The following is a 21292-nucleotide window of genomic DNA, read 5'->3' as shown; positions in this document are numbered from 1 at the left end:
TCTGTTACAGTCTCCCATCCCTGCCTTTATTTATCCATCAAAATCCTATCCATTCTTTAATGTAACCTTAAATACGAATGCAATGAAGGCTCTCCTATGTCCTCCCACGCAGCCAAAACTGAGTATGGTATATGAGCTATGATTCAAGAAGATGAATGGGCAACCTTATACAGAAAAGAGAGAAGGATGTCAAGAAATAAGTACTTAGTAAACAACTTATTTCTTCTCCTTTTTACTTTATCTTCTCTCCCTATAAAAGTCCCTTTCCACTGTTTTTTTTAATTGTTCAAATTCACACATAATAATTGTTCATATTTATGGGATACATAGTGATGTTATGATACAGTGATGTCGTGATACATATAAAATGTAATGATCAGATCAGGTAATGGGCATATCCACCATCTCAAATATTTATCATCTCTCTGTGTTGGAAACATTCAATATCCTCCTTCTGGCTATTTTAAACTATATTAAATTAGTGTTAACTACAGTTATCCTACACTGCTATAGAACACTAGGACTTATTCCTCCTCTCTAGCTGTAAGTTCCTGCCCTTTAACAAATCTCTCCCTATGCCCTCCTTCTTCCTACCCTTCACAGCCTCTAGTATCCTCTGTACTACTTTTTACTTTGGTAAGATTCACTTTGAAAAAGGCTTCCTCATGAGTGAGAATATATACTGTTTAACTTTCTGTTCCTGGCTTATTTCACTTAATATAATGTCTTCCAGCTCTACAAACTTTATTCAGAGTAATCTAAAATTTCTCTCTTCTTTTCTTATCTATTCATTTCACTCAATTTCACTGCCATATTTCAAGTAATCAATAGTTTATGTAACTATCTCATACGTACCACAAACTTTAAAACTGAATTTACTTTCACCTGAAGACTTACGCTCTCTTTATACTCGTCCATTAAAATATCAACTCTTCTAGTCCATCTGAAATAGAATGAAGTCATCTTTGACCTTTGCTGGTTCCTTTGCACCCACATAACTTGCATTCTCCCCACATCTAGAATCAACTTCCTCCCCACCACTCACCAACTCTGAATTACTGTCACATTGGTTTTCTTGAGGTTTCCTGAATATATCACATTTCTACCCAAGCCAGTGCCTTTGCATACACTGTTTGCTCTGCAAGGAATTGTTTTCACACCACTCTGCACATACTTACTGCCACCTCCTCCTTCATATTTCAGCATAAATATATCCTCCTGAAGAAAGCCTCTCTGACCAGCACAATCTCTCAGGCCCCTCATCCTCATAGATAACCCGAATTTAAGCTAATAGCAACCTGAATTTTTCCTTTATAAAAATTATTCATTGTAATTTAAACGGTGACTTTATATTTACCCGTGTGATCATTTGATTAATATAGTCTCCCCAAATAGGCTTCAGGTCATTTATCCTCACCACCTTTCACGTAGCTAATACTATAGAAATATTTTCTGAATGGCTCATTTTTAATATTTCTTGAAATTCATTTCTTATCACTTCCGCTGAGCCTCCACTGAGCCTATACATTAGTCTACATGCTAATAAATTAACACCTGGCTTAGTGCAACAGTATCCGGATTTGCCTCCCTAGTTTCAGTTTGTTTTCCTTCTGAATTTTCCTGCATATTGTTTTTCAAACGTCATACGTTGGAGAAAATAAAGAAAAGACTCATGGAAGTGAATAACAAGATGGGTCTGATGTTTGCTGAGAATGTTGATGGATGGCAATGGCTAGGGAGTCTCAGACGGAAGAACAAAAACACAAGGGGAACATGTAGGAAAAGACATGTTCCAGTTTCCCATAGTGTATACTCAGTCACTGTTTAAAAAGATCATTAGGCAGAGACACATGACATGATTGGCTTAACAAAGCAAACCCTACAAACGCAAGTAGGTTAAAATGGCAATACAAAGCCAAAACTAGACCAATAAGTGCTCTAGAAACTCAAAAGAGGAAGATAACATCTTTCCATTGTCAGTCAACCTAAGGAGGTGGGAAAGGGCACGGCATCTTTGGGGACAGTGTAAAAACCCCTCTCCTCTAAGTCTGTAGTGGCTGAGACCAGACAGCAGGAATTAGAATGCCTAAAAACATTTACAGTTTATCCCCTACATGATCTGTTTCCAAATTGTAGTTTGCATAAGAATTAAAGGAACTTATAACAATATCCCTCTAGTGAGATAATTAACTATTTGTTGAGGAAAATGTTAACAGTAACCCATTTTGTCACTAGAAATAAGGTCAAGTAGCACTGTACTGAAAGAAACAGGGATCAAAAAAAGATTATCTTTCCAATAGATCCTGTTAAAGAGAAGACAATTCCTTAATAAATAACCTACACACCTATAACGATATATTTAACAAGCAAATATTTCTGGTAGAATAATATAAAAACATAATTCCCCAGAGGTGATCAAAATATACTTAACAAGCAAAATACCATGTCACTATAACCATAGAAAGTTGTAGTTTATCTAATGGCTCATTTAAAATCTGAGATCCCAAGAAAAATCTTGTAATTTTTAACATTGTAGCACTGATTTTTATATTTGTCTTGCAACAGTACAAGATAAAGACAATAAAAAAAAAATACTCAAATGACAACAACGCTCACAATGCCTGTGTTTTTCAGAGTATAAAATTTTCCTTAAGGAAAGAAATTTTAAAGCATCCCTTGAGCCTGTAACACACAGATATCTAGGTCAAGTTTGTCATTTATCTACCATTTTGAGACAATGAAGCGATCACAGGGCAATTCTGCCACAGCTGGGTGAAAATGGGGGTGAGTTAGATTTCTTTACAGGGGATAAAATATCAGGGTTGTTTGGATCATGCCATTTTCTGTGATATAATGAAGAAGTCCTTACAGAGACATGATTGGCAGCCTCAAGGAAAGTGGAAGAAACCTAGGGAATGTGTAACTCTGCACACTACCTCCCAAAGGCCCAACCACATGCTCCTCAAGTGCCCATTTAAACATTAAAAGAACTGTGCTCAGTTCACACAGCTGTTACCACTGGGTCACGCAGCCACGATAGCGGCTATGGCCACACCTATGCATCCCTTTTGCTAGAAGAGTTACAACAGAAACCATGCCTCCTTTTAGGAAACACTGAATCCAGTGTTTCTGTGTTTTGCCAAAATGAAACCAACCATCTAGACAATAAATGGATGAAATGTCAAAGAAAATAACTTAAACTTTTTAATATTAAGCTAAATGATTTGCAATATCTCATTTTTATATGAACTCTTTAATCTCAATTTCAAACCAAGCTTCATCATTTTCATTGCATCAATAACTAAAAATGTGACAGGTCCTCATCTCTTCACTGCAGTTCAGATGAGCTTTAAAAGAACAAACTGAGAGAAAGAGGGAAAAACAATCCAGTTTGACACAGTTACTAGAAATTATGTCAAATGAAAATAATGGTATCACCAACAACAGTCTTATGGCATGGAAGCCTGTCTCGCTTCTAAGTAGTTTTCCTCCTCATTTCAATCAAACCAGAAAAGGTTACAGGTGATGGAGAAAACCAGCAGTGAGATTCTGTCAGCTATATAGACTACCTTCTACTCACCCTAGGGAACGAATTGTCTTCACATTCAAATGTACAAGCAAACTAGAAAAAAAAAAAAAAAAAAAAAAAAAAAAAAGCTAAAACAGAAAACAGCTTTTAAGGCTGGTCACGGTAGCTCATGTCTGTAATCCCAGCACTTTGGGAGGCCAAGGCGGCAGATAACTTGAGATAAGAAGTTCGAGACTAGCCTGGCCAACATGGTGAAACCTTGTCTCTACTAAAACTATAAAATTAGCCAGGCACGGTGGTGCACACCTGTGATCCCAGCTACTTGGGAGGCTGAAGCAGGAGAATTGCTGGAACCCAGGAGGCAGAGGCTGCAGTGAGCCAAGATCATGCCACTATACTCCAGCCTGGGCAACACAGCAAGACTTTGTCTCCAAAAAAAAAAAAAAAAAAACACAACAGTTTTTCAAAAATATTCATCCAACCATCTTGTAAACCTCCAAGAGGTGTGTTTATACCCATTTGATGTTCTGAGTCACTGCAAAGTGAAACCAAACAATTAACACCTCTCTATATCTTCCATAATTCTCAGCCATAGGGTATGCAGTGTGTGTTATGTTGCACTATGTTACTGTCTGTCTAAAAGCATATATTCTTCTGTCCTGCAGCAATAAAGAAGCAATATGTAAGAAGATGCCTAAATTTCTATTAGAACCATAGGTATTGCCAATATTAGGGGGTGAAAATCTCTAAATAATGAGAAAATAATGTTAGATTAAGAGCTACAAAAAAAAAAGCATGTGGTTAAATCTTAAAATTAGTGTGTTAAAAGAAAGTACATACTTAAGACAAAAATCATCTGATTTTAATTAACTAAGCATATGGTACGATATTTATTAGTTGCAACTTCAAATTCTTTTCATGTTGAGAAACCACCTCCTATTCTTAAAAACCAAACCGCTTGCTTACTTTACTGAAGTACACCTAGTATGCATAAAAAAGCAATTTTTGAAAACTGTAAAATGTATTTACCTTCTCATTATTGTAGTAAGAAATGCTAAGGCCATCAAATTTCACCCATCTCTTCTGAAACATGCGTTTTCTGCAAAAGATATGAAATTGTTATTTTACATTTAAGTACTATGAACTTAGATTGTTAAATACATGTGTAATGTAACCGTGTAAATATATTATCATTTATTGTTAAACAGCATAGACAACAATAGGTGATGATAATATATAGTTTTGGCCATGGCACATAGGAAAAAATAGCATAATAGTACTTTCCGATCAGCTGACCTAGGATTTTTTTTTTTAATGACACAATTAACAGTGTTGTCACACCCATTTGTAAGGTTGAGTGCAAAATAAAATATGGTCAGAAACACTATCACTCAATCCATTTCTAATAGTAAAGATAATCCTTTCATCAAAATAATATAAGCTTTCATCCCTCATTAAGCTTATACATCTATTTTATGTTTCCTTCACTTTTGTTTTAGGGCATAAATATCTTACTAAAATAACAAGGCTTTGTCAATTGGATTTACATGGAAAACACATTTAATTTTGATTGAATAAGCTGAAGAAGACCTGAACAAATATACAGAATCATTTATAAGCATTCAAAATTCAGTGAAACATTATTTTTAAATGATCATATGAAAGGCAAAGGTAGTTTAAAATGGCTACTGACATGAAAAACAAAAGCAAAATAATATAATCACAGGTTTCAGGCTTAAAAGAAAAATGAAACTATTTTTCTGACTATATAAGGAAGAAAGTGAAGAACTGTTTTCACTTAGGATTGCTTTTTATTTTTATTTTATATTCTCCTTCCCTGAAGGCAGACAATCGTAGGTACTTTTGGTCTTTAACACAGAAAACACATGAAAATGAACTTCCTATTTTTAAAAAATATTATTTCTAAACAAACATCAACCCTGTCTACCTTGTGCTTTTGCAATTTTCTAAAATGTTTAAAACAAGGAGTTGGCATAACTTTCCTTGGCTCTCAGAAGACTTAACAAAAAAAGAACTTCAGGAAGTGTAGAGAGCTTGTCTCTGAGCTGGTTCCCCAGCCACACATCTATTATGCAAGTGAAACACAGCAAGCCTCCCAAATTAATCGTTAGCAAATATGTTCTGCATAAGATAAAATTATACCAAATCTGATCAAATATAAAAAAAAGTTTTTGAGATTCTTCAGTGCAGACATTTTCACATATAAGTACTGAATTAATTATGATGTAATAAGATCATGTAAAGATCTTAAAAACATGTAACCATTTCATATTTAACTCTAATTACAGGAAAAAAAAATAAAATAAAAATTTTGGCCAGGGGTGGTGGCTCATGTTTATAATTCCATTACTTTGAGAAGCTGAGGTGGGTGGATCACTGGGCAACACGGCGAAATCCTGTCTCTACAAAATACATTTAAAAAAAAAAATAGCCGGGCACGGTGGCGCACACCTGTTGTCCAAGCTATTTGGGAGGCTGCAGTGAAAGGATCATTTGAGCCCAGGAGGTTAAAGCTGTAGTGAGTTATGACTATACCACTCTACTCTAGCCTGGGCGACACAGTGAGAGCCCTATCTCAAAAAAAAATGATTTTAAAAGCATGTTACCACAACTGACCACCCAGCCCTCTTTCCATCATATTTTTCATCTTTCAGCTTCTTTTTAACTTTTCTTGGCCTGTCTGCAATGGGTTTTCCTCACTTTGCAACATCCAACAGTGTTAGAGGCATCTAGCTTTTACTTTTTCCAGCACCCCAAGATTCCTTAAATTATCAGCATTAAACGTTAAAAGATAAAGCTATATTAAGCAAACACACAATAATTATACACTGGATAAATTAGTCACTTTTTGCTCATTTCATGTTTATCTCTTCCACACTTAAAGGCAGAGAAATACATACCTTCTAACACAATCCAAACAGTAATTCAGCAAATCATGATTTTGTTTTGGAACACAACCCACTTCACGTTGTGAATAACAGTAAGCTAGAGCTCAATTACACATATAATCTTCCATTTTAAGATAAAAATAATTAACATCTGTGGGGGATAGAGGCCTTAGGGCCTCCCATTACCCCACTATTCCCTTTGCTGACTCCTTATCTTTCAGTTACATCTAAACCAACTACAAAGAAATCCCTCCCCAATGACCCGATCCAACGTGGATAACAAAGTTATTCTCTCTCACAATACCCTCTACTTTTCCTCACAGCACTTAACACAACCTCTAATTTTATATATTTGTTTATTTGCTTAATGTTTGTCTCCCACACCAGGTCTTATGCTTTACAAGGACAACATTTATTTCCTTCCGTATGATCAGCAAGTAGTGCAGAGAGGAATATGGCACTGAAAAAGAATTTGCTGAAGGAATGAGTGGCATGATTAAAAGCACAGTCCTTCTGGCACCATGGGCGGGATGACAGACAAATAAAACCTCAAATGATCAGCCCTCATAAAATCAGCATCTTTTAAAAGAAAGGTTAAGGGAATGCAAGAAACTTTAGAACACTCAGAATTAAATTCAAAGTTTTGAAACCTGCCAAAACATCAAGTGTAAAAGGTTTACAACCTATTTTCACATGTCTTACTTAAGATTAACTGCAGCCACTCCAACTCATAAAATTTCTTAGAATTCCATCACCATCTTGATAGATAGTTTGTGGTCTGAGGCATCATCCAGGAACTTAATATTTGTGTCCACAGAAAAAGCAAAAGAGGGAGAGCAGATAACTTAGTATGTGTTAGGTTTACGGATCAGTCGAAGATGCAGCATTTGACTAGCAACACCTCCCCTCTCAGGTGCTCATAATGCAAAGGACACACCCTACCACTGACTCTCTGAGGAAAACCTCAGCCTCTGAGAGAATCAGCTCCTAAGATATTCTCCCCAATTATTTTAATTTTTCTCAACTGCCAGGTGACTATTTGATGTCTTCATCTATTTTTAACTCAATAGTTTTAAAGATTATTAAACCTCTTTAACATTCTATGAAGGGACAGGTAAATAAAACAAATCCCAGCCCACAGTGAAATGGAATGAGAAGCCACAGGGTGTAGCAGATGAAAGAACAACCATCCTACAGGTGGAGAAAGCTATTCTGCACTTCTACCATTGAAAGTTGGCTTCTGTGGTCATCCATTCATCCAGTCAGCCATCAAAATCTGAGGATACATACTCCGTGGACACCACTCTCTGGCCACACTGCCTCTCTTCTCCAGACTCTTTCTTGCCTCATGGCCTTCCCATATGCCATTGTCTCTGCTTGGAATGCTGCCTGCCTGTTCCTAACATGGCTGGCTCCTGCTTATTCTTGAGAGTTCACCTTTAATGTCTTTCCCATCAAGTGACCATTTCTGACTATGCATAGATCATTCAAGTCTCTTTGTTCTCTTGCTCCATTTCTTTGCTTAATTACACTAAACAGAACGTGTAATTTTATGTTTGTTTTTGCTTCATATATCACCCATACTACATTTCTTTTTCCTGAGCCTTTTCTTTTTGCAAAATATGCATTTTATTGATACATATTAATTGACATATTTACGGGGTAAATGTGGCATTTTGATATATGCATACAATGTGTAATGATCAATCAGGGTAAATATATCCATCATATCCAACAGATGCTGAGATCCTTGAGTACAGAATCCATTTCTGTTTTGTTCATCAATATAAAACCAGTAACTATCATAGTTTCTCACACACAAAACATACCTAATATTTAGTGAAGAAACGAATGTATTTTTCACTGAAAGATATTTACTTGAATTTCTATTGTATAAATACAGAAATAAACACTACTGAAAAACTTCATCCGTAATTTTATTTTTGCAAATATTAAAAACCAGATTTTTATATGACAAAATAAACACTTTGTAAAACTACTGTTGCAGGATCCTCGGGGTGTTGCTTTTCTGGCCAGAAGCCTCTGCGGCTGGCGGCGCCTTTGCCTGAGTTCTGCTCTAGCCCACTGGGCTTGTTTCACCCATTCGGGGTGAGCAGGCTGTGCTCGGCTGACGCTACCGGCCTGGATCCCGTAACTGCCGATGGCGAGCCAGGTGTGGAGCAGTGAGGGGTGTGTGAGCAAGCGAGCATGGGGTCCAGCCACTGCACACAGTGAGGCACACTGGCTGCTGCAGTGGGGCAGCCAGCAGCAGGTGTCTGCACAGGCACCAGCTCTCTGCAAGGCTGCAGCCGGACCGGGCACACCACAAGCAGCTTCCACGGCTGCCACCAGGACACATAGTGGTGGCTGGAAGCTTGAGACTACAGGAACCTAAGAGGTCCAAAGAGGGAGTCACAGCCCTGCCTCGGGGCGCTTCCAGGTCTCAGTTCCCTGAAGGGCCGCAGCTCTTCTCTCCTTGTTTTCACGCATAACACGGTGAGAAGGCGAAGCGTTTCGGCCCTGTTTGTGTTATCTCTTTCAGCCCCTGCATCTCTCAGGTCCCAAGTTCTTATCCCGTGTCCAGGAAGAATCAGGTATACAGACAAATGGAGGGTGAGCAAGGCGAAGAGGAGCTTTATTGAGTGATAAAATAGCTCAGAGCAGGTCCTGGGTGGGGAGCTCCTCTCTGTAGTGAGGTCATCTGATGTCTGCAGCTCTCAGCAGAGAGTAGGCCCCGGAGTGGGTAGCTCCTCCCTGCAGCAGGTCGTCCTGATGTCTGCCCAGCTCTGGTTGATCTGAGGGCTTTTATGGGGCTCAGGGGAGGAAGTGCACACCAACTGGTCCATGGGCGGCCATAGGCAGGCCCAGAAAAGGCACCACAAGTTCCTACTGTGGTCCGCAGGACTAGTCGGCCCCCAACCTTCAGGCCCTCCCTGGCCTGAAGGTGGAGCTTCACCGAGGACCTGCTCCCTTCTGCCCATGGTCCAGCTTCACCTCCTGCTGTTCACGGCGCCCAGGCTGTTCATGCCAAGAGGTGTCTGCAGGCCAGTGCTGAGTTGCCCTCAGTGCTCTCTGGGCTTTCCTCCCTCCCATGCTCATCAGGACCCAAAGGCCAGACGAGGGCCCAGACAGCAGGAAGCTGGCCTATCAGCACTTCCGCAAGAGTGCACACATCCAGATGTGCTGTGACAGCACCTGGCCTCGGCCCCAGTCTTGCTCTGAGATAGGAGCGGACAGCGGGAGCAGGGAGAGGCCAGGCAGTAGGAGCAGCCACCTTTGAGCTTGCGGGGGTAGGGGGACTCTTCTGGTCCCCAAGAGTGCAGAGATGCCTAGATGCCTGGCTCTGTAGCCTTGGCTTGGGCCGCAGCTGCTGCAACCAGGAACACAGGGCTCCTGACTGCTCCCAGCCTCCACCAAGAACACAGGGGTGCCTTGAACGCACAGCAACGACTTGGACATCTGTAGCTACACCCAGGAGAGCAGGACTGCTGTCTGCTCCACGGAGTGGGAGGCCTGGGTCCCACAACCACAACTTGGCAGCTGCAATTGCACCCGAGGATCTCCCGCTCTACCAACTCGGAAGGGACAGGGCTCCCACTTGTCCTTGGCTCACGCCATCTCCCTGGAGTATGCAGCCCTGGCCGCACCTCTCCGCTGCAGCCAGTTTGATGGCAGCAGTGGCTCCAGATGGGTTGCCGCTGCCATCACTACCTTATTAAAAATAAATAAATAAATAAATAAGATCCTACAGAAAGCTTGAAAAGTTCACCATTAATTTCCGTGTAATTTCAAAATACATTTTGGAATAAAAAAACAATTTTGAGATGGAGTCTCGCTCTGTCACCTAGGACGGAGTGCAGTGGTACAATCTCTGCATACTGCAACCTCCACCTCCCAGTGATTCTTCTTCAAGTGATTTTTCTGCCTCAGCCTCTCGAGTAGCTGGGACTACAGGCACACACCACCACACCCGGCTAATTTTTGTATTTTTAGTACAGACAGGGTTTCACCATATTGGACAGGCTGGTCTGGAACTCTTGACCTCATGATCCGCCCGCCTGGGCCTCCCAAAGTGCTGGGATTACAGGTATGAGCAACCACGCCTGGCTGAATTAAAAACTTTTTAACCAACACCTCACCATTAACCCCACCTCTCAGTCCCTATTAATCACCATTCTACTCTGTTTCTATGAGTTCATTTTTATTTTAGATTCCACCTATACATAGATCCCACATAAAGGTTACAAACTTTCAGTTAGAAGAAGAATAAATGCTGGAGATGTAATATATAGCATGGTGACTATAGCTAATAACAACATATTGTACACCTGAAATTTGCTAAGACTGTACATCTTAAGTGTTCTTACCACACACACACACACACACACACACACACACACACACACACAACTCTGTTAGGTGACAGTTATGTCATTAGCTTCTGTTAACCATTTCACAATATACAGGGATATCGAATCATCACACTGTATACCTTAAACATATAAGATCTTTGATAATCACATCTCAATAAAGCTGGAAACAAAAAGAAAAATTTAAATATGGTTATTTAAAATGTGTGCATTTGATGCTTTCCTATTTAAAAATGTAAAATAACCAATTCATTTTTAAACTAAATTCATATAAACACTGAATAAACTATTTTCCTCATTAATACTATCAACATTCAATTAGCTGTTTTCCACATGTGAACTTCAATACTGAATTCTAATAATTAGCTAAAGATAAAACTTCACACTTAGATCTTTTCTCAGCATTATTCCTATTTTTTTTTTTTTTTTTTGAGACAGAATCTTGCTCTTGTTGCCCAAGCTGGAGTTCAACAGTGCAATCTGGGCTCACCACAACCTCTGCCTCCTAGGTTCATGCCATTCTCCTGCCTCAGCCTACTGAGTAGCTGGGATTACAGGCATGTGCCACCACTCCTGGCTAATTTTGTATTTTTAATAGAGACGGAGTTCTCCATGTTGGTCAGGATGGTCTCGAACTCCTGACTTCAGGTGATCCGCCCATCTCGGCCTCCCAAAGTGCTGGGATTACAGGTGTGAGCCACTGCGCCTGGCCTTCCCTTTTCTAGCAAATGGAAACTTAGATTAATTCATATTGGTAAACCTTGCAAATTAATCAAAATTTCAACTAAATAATAAAATGAAAATCTTGAGAAGTCCTGTGCTTCTAACTGCCAATGTAAAATTAAATTAATAAATATCGATGATTTCTAAATGTTTAAGAATTATTGCCGGGCGCGGTGGCTCAAGCCTGTAATCCCAGCACTTTGGGAGGCCGAGACGGGCGGATCACGAGGCCAGGAGATCGAGACCATCCTGGCTAACACAGTGAAACCCCGTCTCTACTAAAAAAAATACAAAAAACTAGCCGGGCGAGGTGGTGGGCGCCTGTAGTCCCAGCTACTCGGGAGGCTGAGGCAGGAGAATGACGTAAACCCGGGAGGCGGAGCTTGCAGTGAGCTGAGATCCGGCCACTGCACTCCAGCCCAGGCGACAGAGTGAGACTCCGTCACAAAAAAAAAAAAAAAAAAAAAAGAATTATCTTTTCTGTGCAAAAGTTCAATACTCCTCTCATATGTTTCTAAACATATATTCACTATCCGGCAATTAATTTCATTATAATGACATATAATTAATATATGCACTGTAAGAATTTGCTAAAGTACTTCGAAAGTTAATTTCAATTACTAGCTTAATTTGCTTCATAAATTTTAAAAAACAGAAAAAGAGTATGTATACAAGACAATGCCATCTTAGCCTATGTTCCGGCTACCACACAATACAAATTAGATCTGAAATAATGATGCATTATTGCACAGAAAATAGATTTAAAGTTGTAGTCAATAGAGAAGTTATTTGTTACTACATTTGGTAATAAAAATAGCAAACACATAGTCCTTTGTTTCAGGCATTGTGTAGAGCCACATACAAATATTAACTCATCCTCCAGACAACTATGTGAGACAGGTAACATTATTACATCCATTTTAGAGATGAAGGCACAGAGGCAGTGGTTGGTTAAATAATTTGTCCAAGTCATACAACTAATAAAGAACATATCTGGGAGTGTCTTCCCAATGACTGCTCTTAACTGCTACACAAAACAGACATTAGTGCATTTTATAGCAAAGTACCCAGGACATCCCTTTAGGTAGTAATAACATTTGACCTCTACATTTTATATGTAACTTCAATCTTGCAAAGTGCTTCAGAAGTCCTTCAGGAAAAAAGGTAAAGCAGACATGAAACACGTTAGCCTGAGTTTTATCTTATTTTGTTTTTAGGGTTCTGAAGGGAAACATTTCTTTAAGAAGCTTTTTTCAAAGAATTTATAAGGCTTGTGCAGTATTATTGAACAGATTTCTATAAACTCTTCCCTTGAGCTCTGGTAGGGCAGGTGGTGTAAAGTTTCAACTGCTTTCATGAAAACAGCTTCACCATCTGGTATCAGTTTTTGTTGTCTCAAAATGTGTTTCTTAAAAATTATTTTTTAACAACACTGTATACACACACAATTAAATCTCTATTTATGAAGTACTCACACAGAGGCACTCCTGTTTAATTTCATTCCTAAGTGCCAGCAGAGTTTTTTTTTTTTTTTAATATTACATCTTTATGCTTAAAAAACAAATCCTAGTATCTAACAAGCATACTAACTAACCAGTGATACCAATCTAAGGTGAGACAGGCTACCAAATTGTCACCTTTAAAAATCATACAATTGGAAAGAATATCAAAGGCATTAAGTCAAATGTATGGCTTTTATCAATCATGCCATTTAAGGTAATGGAAAACATACTTCCCAAGTATTCTAAACAATCTCAAAGTAAAAAATATCATCACCATGCTGTTCCCGATTCATCTGCCTTGTTTACACAGCCCTAAAGAATCACAGCATATTTTATGTTATTCCCTCCTCTAACCCTAACGAGACCCAATATTTTCTAGGACTACAATCTCCATAAGTATATATTTTTATTTATCTAATTACTCATTTTTAGTCAGCTAATTATTTGTTGATCCAATTACTCTTTTAAGAAGCAGAAGAGTTTTAAATGATGCAGTAACAAAGTATTTTAGGGTGAGAAAGATGCAAGGAATTACTAAAATATTTCTGTAAAATGCCAGTACTTCTCTATTCTAAAGAGCATTTTCTCACTTTTAAGCAAACAGAAATAACAATTTCCAAGATTATATGAACCAAATGAGCTGGGGCCAAAAAATGAAAATAAAACAAAAAAAGTATCTTCAATCTCAGCTTCCATCTCTGCTATATCTACATCTTAAAATGAGAAGAAGAAGAAAAAAAAAAAGGTACTCAACATAAAATTCCAAGGGCTAAAAAGATTCTTGGAAGTCAATGATAAAGCCTGAATTTTAGTGTGCAACTACTAATTTTAAACATATCTACAAAGAGCTTAGTGCTTTCATAAAGTGGTGTATAAAAAGCTACGTTAAAAGATTCACACTTCTTCATTTTATAGAGTCATATCATACAAAATACATCATGAACCAGTTTCCAGTTAAAAATATCAGTTAAAAGCTTGCATTTACTTCTACTCCTCCCCAGACCTCACTAAAAGACATCAAAGGATTAAGAAATAAATAAAAATAAATAAATGCCTTCAAAGCAACACTGACTAAAGAAGTCAAGGACAGTAACAATAGCTAGAAATCTGGAAACAGAAGGAGAGATAAGAACTGATCGCTAAGCCAGCATTAGATTAAATTAAGAGGAAAACACATTTACTCTTGCATTACCTCTGAAAATCTCAGGAAATAGAGGTACCAAGTAACTCTGGAAGTGACTATGAAAGTGAGGGTGAGGCGCTGATAATGGATATGTCGAAAGGCAGTTTAAGACGTAGACTTGCACTCCAACATCACAGAATCCTTCTCCCCCACTTTGCATTGTTGGAAAATTGTCTCTCTGCCTTCACTCAACATAATAGTGTAGTTTTATTCAATGGAGAGAATTAAACAGGAGGTTTTGGGGCTGGGAGACTCAGGCATAGCTATACTAAAGTAGAGGAATCAAGTAAAAGTCTATATCATAACTACCAATACTCAAAGTCCACTTTCCCTCATGAGCCAACCAAAAACTGGTTACCAGGCCAGGCGCAGTGGCTCACGCTGTAATCTCAGCATTTTGGGAGGCCAAGGTGGGTAGGTCACCTGAGGTCAGGAGATCAAGATAAGCCTGAGCAACAGGGAGAAACCCCGTCTCTACTAAAAATACAAAAATTAGCCAGGCATGGTGGTGTGTGTCTGTAATCCCAGCTACTTGGGAGGCTGAGGCAGGAGAATTGCTTGAACCTGGGAGGCGGAGGTTGCAATGAGCCAAGATCATGCCACTGCACTCCATCCTGGGTGACAGGGCAACACTCCATCTCCAAAAAAATTTAAAAAAAAAAACTGGTTACCAGGCCTATAAAGTTCAGGAAGAAGATTCATTTAAAAGATACTAGCGTGAGGCTTCTGTATGTAAACGTATTACTAAAAAACCTACCATGATCGTCTTACAAGAAACAAATAGTAAGGACCATCAGAGCCTACAGTGCTTCTAATCAGTTTTGCAGTATTTCACTCTAAAGTGACAGCTCAAGATTAACATGACATTTGAGAAAAATACCACTAAGGTAAAAGATAGAGACAAAACCATCCCTCCAAAAAGTTAAAAGAAATAGACTCTACAGGAAAGCTTCAAAAAAAAGTATTAATATCTTCAGAGAAGTAAAAGGATTTATTTGTGAAAAAGTAACACTATGCCATAAAAAGAACAGTCAAAAGAAAATGTTTTGTATGTGAATTACAGTATAACAACAAAACAAAAACTGGGTTAGGAAACACAACTAAAGAAACTTCCTAGTGAGTAGAAAGGGAAAATTGAAAAGCTAGATATTTATCAGGGTTTCAGGGCAAGAGGTCCAACACCAAACTACCAGGAATTCTAGAAAGAAAAAAAAAAAGTTTTTGAAGAATAAAACAAGAAAATCTCCAAGAACTGATAAATAGGCTATGTATAAAGAATCAAAAATGAGATTTCTCAATACTACCTCTACATTACTAGGAATCTCGAATATAAATTACTGCTCTGGAGAAGTATTCTTTCCAGTTAAGATTTCTAAAACATAATAAATCAACAATAACAATGTTTAGAGGGGAGAAAAAGACATTTTCAAGCATGGAAGGTCTGAAAACATTGACTCCCTATCCATCTTTTCTCAGGAAGCTTCAAAGAATTGTACTTTATCTAAAGAAAAGATGGAAAGACAGAAACACTAGAGATAGGGATAGAGAATCCAAAAGATGATACAAGGGAATTCCAAGATGCTAGTGTGCACTCAGTCTGGGGAACAACCAGCCCAAACTAAAGTTTTCTTAGCGGGCAATAGGATGATGAAATTGATAGGTATATTTATTCTGGTTACTTCAGAGGTTCATATTTTGAGGAAGAATTTTCAGATGAAGGAAAACACATATTAAAAATAAAGCAAACAGGCTGGACACGGTGGCTCACGCCTGTAATACCAGCACTGTGGGAGGCCGCAGAGGGTAGATCACGAGGTCAGGAGTTCAAGACCAACCTGGCCAAGATGGTGAAACCCCGTCTCTACTAAAAATACAAAAATTAGCCAGGCATGGTGGTGGGTGCCTGTAATCCCAGCTACTTGGGAGGCTGTGGCAGAGAATTGCTTGAACCCGACAGGTGAAGGTTGCAGTGAGCCAAGATCACGCCACTTTACTCCAGCCTGGGCAACAATGTGAGACTCAGTCTCAAAAAAAAAAAGAAAAAGAAAAAGAAAAAATCAACAATTATTAATTCAACAAAAACTAAGCGTTGCCAATGAAAAAATTAATCATACTATGTTACATTGCTCAAAAATGAGTAGTCTTTACAGTTATAATATAAAACAAAGGTACAGATATCTAAATATTTTATGTAACTATTTTAAAAAGATAATAGGAACTGTGTCTAGAAGGGAAAGAGGGAACAGTGGTTAAAATGAATAAATATGATCTTCTATGGTGGTACATCAACAGCTAATCCCTAACACTGAACAGTTAAAAAAAAAGTATAAAAATAATAAGACATACAAAACAAATGCTAAAAGTAACTATAAAAGAGTTGAAAGGGGCTGCCCCTCATGAAGAGGTTGGAGGGAAGAAATGTTACTTTTTTCTTTCATTATAACGCCTTTCCTTTATTGCTCCATTAATACATATGTAATAATGTTCTTACCAGTACATTTCACTATATCCCTTCAAACAACCTCTCCATTATGTCACTATCAGAAACTGACAAATGAACTATTAATAGTTCGATAGAAATATGTTTAGTATCATACCCTGGGTCACAGAGTTTAAAATATCAAGATACTAATATATTCTGGAAATACCTACTTAAAATTGAATTTTTTTATTATACTTTAAGTTCTAGGGTACATGTGCACAACATGCAGGTTTGCTACATATGTATACATGTGCCATGTTGGTGTGTTGCACCCATTAACTCATCATTTACATTAGGTATATCTCCTAATGCTATCCCTTCCTCCCGCCCCACACATCACCCGGTGTGTGATGTTCCCCTTCCTGTGTCCAAGTGATCTCATTGTTCAGTTCCCACCTATAAGTGAGAACATGCAGTATTTGGTTTTCTGTTCTTGTGCTAGTTTGCTGAGAATAATGGTTTCCAGCTGCATCCATGTCTTTTTTTTTTTTTTAAATAAGCTATGTACTACTCTCTGACACATAAACTATGTGCTTTTATAACAATCAAACATTGAATTCTGAAAGTTCAGTGTGAACACATGATCTCTTCACCTTGTACTTATCAAAGTATGAACTGACTGGGACTCACAGTAACATTATTTAAGGTCCTCTGCAATAAAATGGTGTTCTGAAAAAAAAAGAAAATCGAGGTTTATTGAGCATCAGTTAAGAGTGAGGCCCAAAGTTACCTACTTTTCCAAATGATTTCACAGAGGTAGTCTTGACCTCACGCATTTATGTGAAAAATGGAGATTCCAAGAAATGGAGTCACACAGCAAATGAATGATGTCTGTCTGATTCCAAACCCTATTCATTTCTCTGCAGCTAAGATGGCTGAAAGGAATTAACCAGGTAATATTATGGAGACTGAAACTAACTTTTTTCCTCCTCAAACTGCAACAATATTAAAGCTTTTTATTTCCTTGGCACAACGTTTACCAGTAGCAAGTGCTTTGAGAAATGGCCATCTAATTTTCAGATTAAAAAAGAAAACATACTTTTTATCAAGGATTTCGGATTCACTTTTAAGTTCAACAAGGTGACTGATATGTAACACCCTAGTCAAGTTGGACTTGCCAACTTTCTGCTACACCTGCCTTTCTCTGCAGCCCCAAGAAAGCACACCAAGAGATCCAAGACACTCAAGCACTTGTGTAGCCAGGTGGGGAATTCTTCCAATAAAGGAGCCTTGGAGATTGGATGATGACACGGAAACCAGTCACTGACAAAGGCACAAACAGTATAAGCTCTGAATTTCTGCCAGGTCTTGGGCTACTGGCTTCTGGGAGCTCTGACTCCCAGTCACTGTCTGAGATCTAACCTTTTCTTGGTATTTGATCATTGGCTTTTTCACTTTCCCTAGTTATCTGTTCTCTGAACATGCTTTTCACTGGCAGTTTCTCTCTCCTTGTCCTAGAACCCAACTGTCCATCTTCAATAAAATAACTCTAACCTCCACCTGCTCACTATCTCAACCCTCAAGTACATCTAGATATCACCACTATCACTGCCTTTCCCTCTAGACAGAAAAGCATTTTACTAAAAATGCCAGCTAAAATCTTATCCATTTTCCAAAGGGCAATTCAACTGCTACCCTCTCCTTCCTGGAAGGTCTTTGAAGAAATGCTTTCTCAACCCTTGGTAACCTCAGGACTCTGTGGGCACCAATTATACGATTGTCTTTGGGTTTTATTGCTATTCACATATACATTTCTTTTCTGCCCTAAATGGAAGCTACAACAAGATCAGGAACACATCTTGCTCATCTGTGTCCTCCACCACCTCCAAGTGCTGACTTAACCTCACATGATCAACTTTAGCTGTCTCAGGCTCACACTGCCACATCAGTACTCCTCATGGCCAAAAAAAAGTTAAATTTTGAAAAAGAGGAATTTCCTCAAGTGAGAAATAAAGTCCTAAAACATTTCAAGTAAAATAGAAATTATTTAATCCACACAGCAGTTTTTATAAAGATGCTCTGTGTGTTCTGCTGAACGCAGAAACATCTTTAGAAAATAGTATTGTAAAAATTCGAAAGGGTTTCCTTTTGCATATATTCTTGGAGATGTTAATTTATGCATCTCCTAGAAGAGGCACAGCACATCCAACCATGTTCTCTTTTCTTTACGACAGCTTCAAACGTCTCTTCTGAGATGCGTATTTGGGAAATGTTGGAATAAATTATATCCAGTCTTTCATATTTGCATCTATACAAATCTGCTGAAAAGCTTATTATTTACAGCTGAGAAAAAGTGAAGAAGATGATTTATTTTAATCCTCAAAACCAGTGAGAGGTTTCTAAAAGCAAGCATCACTTATTAAGCTTTTCATCTGCTTTGACCTGTTCGAAAGACAGCCCCCAAAATTCCACATTTTATTTTTTCTTTCATACAGTTTTTAAACCACTAGTTTTAGGGATATTATATTTAGGTCATTCAAATATTTAAACAACTTTTCATAGTTTAAACCGGAAATGTTTCAGTATTTCTTTTGTTGTATGGTGTTATACAATTAGATTCTTAACCGTACATTGGGCAATGTTCACATATTAGGCATTGATTCAGAATTGGAATTTCCATTTCATAAGTAAATAGACAACTACGTGAAATAAGTTCAGATTGTGAATGTGATTATTTTGTTTAATGACATTCATTAAACAAAAGACAGTTGCATACACTATTTGAAAAAGTATAAATTAGAATGTGTCTGTTAGTTTTTTAATTGCATTTTGACAATTGTATTTTGATAATTTACGTGCATGTCTTTAAGGGGGAAACAATTATGAAAAAAAAAAAAAAACACCAAGAGTTCACTACCCCGTTAACGTATAACAGCATTATCAATGGTTCTTGGAGATTTTCAGCCACAAATATGTTGTTGGGTTCAGCAGCTTGTATTACAAAGTTCTTATAAATTGCTGTTTTAGAAAAATTAAAAGAAAATATGTCTAATGCTAGGTTTTTCACAGATTCATTCTACAACAAATACTAAGCATCTACCATGTGCTAGGCAGTGTTCTGCTAAGGCTATCACAGCACAAGAAAAGCAATGCAGATGCCTGTCCCCACGGAGCTTGTATGAAATAAATCAATCATCTGGCCTGTAAGCCCTGTAGAAGAAAGTAATTAAGGGAGCGGTGGGGTGGCAGGGGAGAGCAACAGTTGTAGTATTAAATTTGGTGGCCAGAGCTTAAATGCAAAGGAGACATTATAGCATGAACTTGAGAGAAGTTCAAGCCATGTTACTCTTGGGGGAAGAGCATTTCGGGCAGAAAGAAGTACAAATGCAGAGGCCTCTAAGGAAGACCTCTGCTTTTTATTACTTCTGTATTTTACTGGACCACAGCCTCATTCATCAGCTACATCTGCTTTTATGCTATAACTGCTGAGTTAAATAGTTGCAACAGAGACCATTTGACTATAAAGCTTAAACTATTTACTACCTGACCCTTTATGGAAAAAGTGTGTTGACACCTGCTACATGGAGTTCGGAATCCCATCTCAATCAGTGCTGTCTGCATCAAAGAGACATGTGGCCATGAAGCTCAGCAACCACTGCATAAGGAAGGGGTAGGCATCACTTTGTCTACTTTAATGAACATCTTAAACCCTCACAATAGCCTACAGAGTCTAATTAGGAAAGGAAAAATTCTGGATTCTACTTCTGATTTAATGAATGCATGCGTTTTGGCTAGCTACACATATTTCTTTCAAGTCATAGCAATATAATCACATAGAAGAGTTTTAAAATTTCTTGGTGATATACCAAGCTCCTTGGTTTATTTTCTTATATCCATTTATCCTGGTATTTTGGGTGGGGGGGGGTAGGGGTGAGCTTTAGGACAGAAAATGCAATTATTTCCCCCAAAATAGAAAAATATAAATCCAGAAAACTTACAGCATCTAACCGTAGGCAGGTTCAGAATAGAAAGAATGGAAAGTTAAAGTTCTGAAAAAGAGAGACAGAATATACCCTAACTGTCCCAGAGGTGGCCAACAATGGTAAAACTTTCTCAATGTGCCTGGAGCATAAACAGACCAACCCTGTAAAGGGCGAGATCTCACCCGGGACACACAGGAAACCACAGCTGCTGGGGGCTTTGTACTCAAAGTCTGTTTCTTCTTCCAGTGATACTTTAAGAGAGCACTTGGACGTCTCTAAATACTTAGATTTTACAGAAATGAATTCAAGAATATTCAAGTTCACTGATCCATTCCACTAGTGTTCCGACCTGAGCACTGATCCACACGTTCAACATCTGAATATGCACTTACCAATAACACTTAGGACTAAAAAGAACAAGCAGAGGGTTTTGTCATCATAATGTAACCAGAAACAAGTGACACACACAGCTGATAGTAAGAAGTACCCTGCTTTGGCTTATTCAAAATCAAATTTCCTAAAGGATGAAAATATATAAGGTACTAACATATAATTACTAACCATATAATTTTGGGGTGTTTTGCTATCTTTTGAAATGTAATTCCTGCTTCTACTAGTCATCTGATGCCGCTTCCAGCAGATATTTTTTTCAATTAAAATTATTTTAGATC

The 21292-nt window shown here is 38.2% G+C and overlaps 1 protein-coding gene across 3 annotated transcripts in view; it reads right to left on the bottom strand.

Annotated features, from left to right (window-relative positions):
* Positions 1 to 21292, bottom strand: part of LOC105487761 (ArfGAP with RhoGAP domain, ankyrin repeat and PH domain 2) — a 181612-nt gene that overhangs the window by 122853 nt on the left and 37467 nt on the right. For all 3 annotated transcript variants that reach the window (XR_011621380.1, XM_071093756.1, XM_071093757.1), the window contains one exon: positions 4559 to 4628. Coding sequence is in view for 2 of the 3 variants with exons in the window: in XM_071093756.1 (XP_070949857.1) it covers positions 4559 to 4628 (70 nt within the window). In the remaining variant the exon portion in view is untranslated. The remainder of the gene's footprint in view (positions 1 to 4558; positions 4629 to 21292) is intronic.

Source organism: Macaca nemestrina, chromosome 3, assembly GCF_043159975.1.
Source record: "Macaca nemestrina isolate mMacNem1 chromosome 3, mMacNem.hap1, whole genome shotgun sequence".
Taxonomy (NCBI): domain Eukaryota; kingdom Metazoa; phylum Chordata; class Mammalia; order Primates; family Cercopithecidae; genus Macaca; species Macaca nemestrina.
Note: the sequence above shows the minus strand (reverse complement) of the source record. Positions and strands in the feature narration are given on the sequence as shown.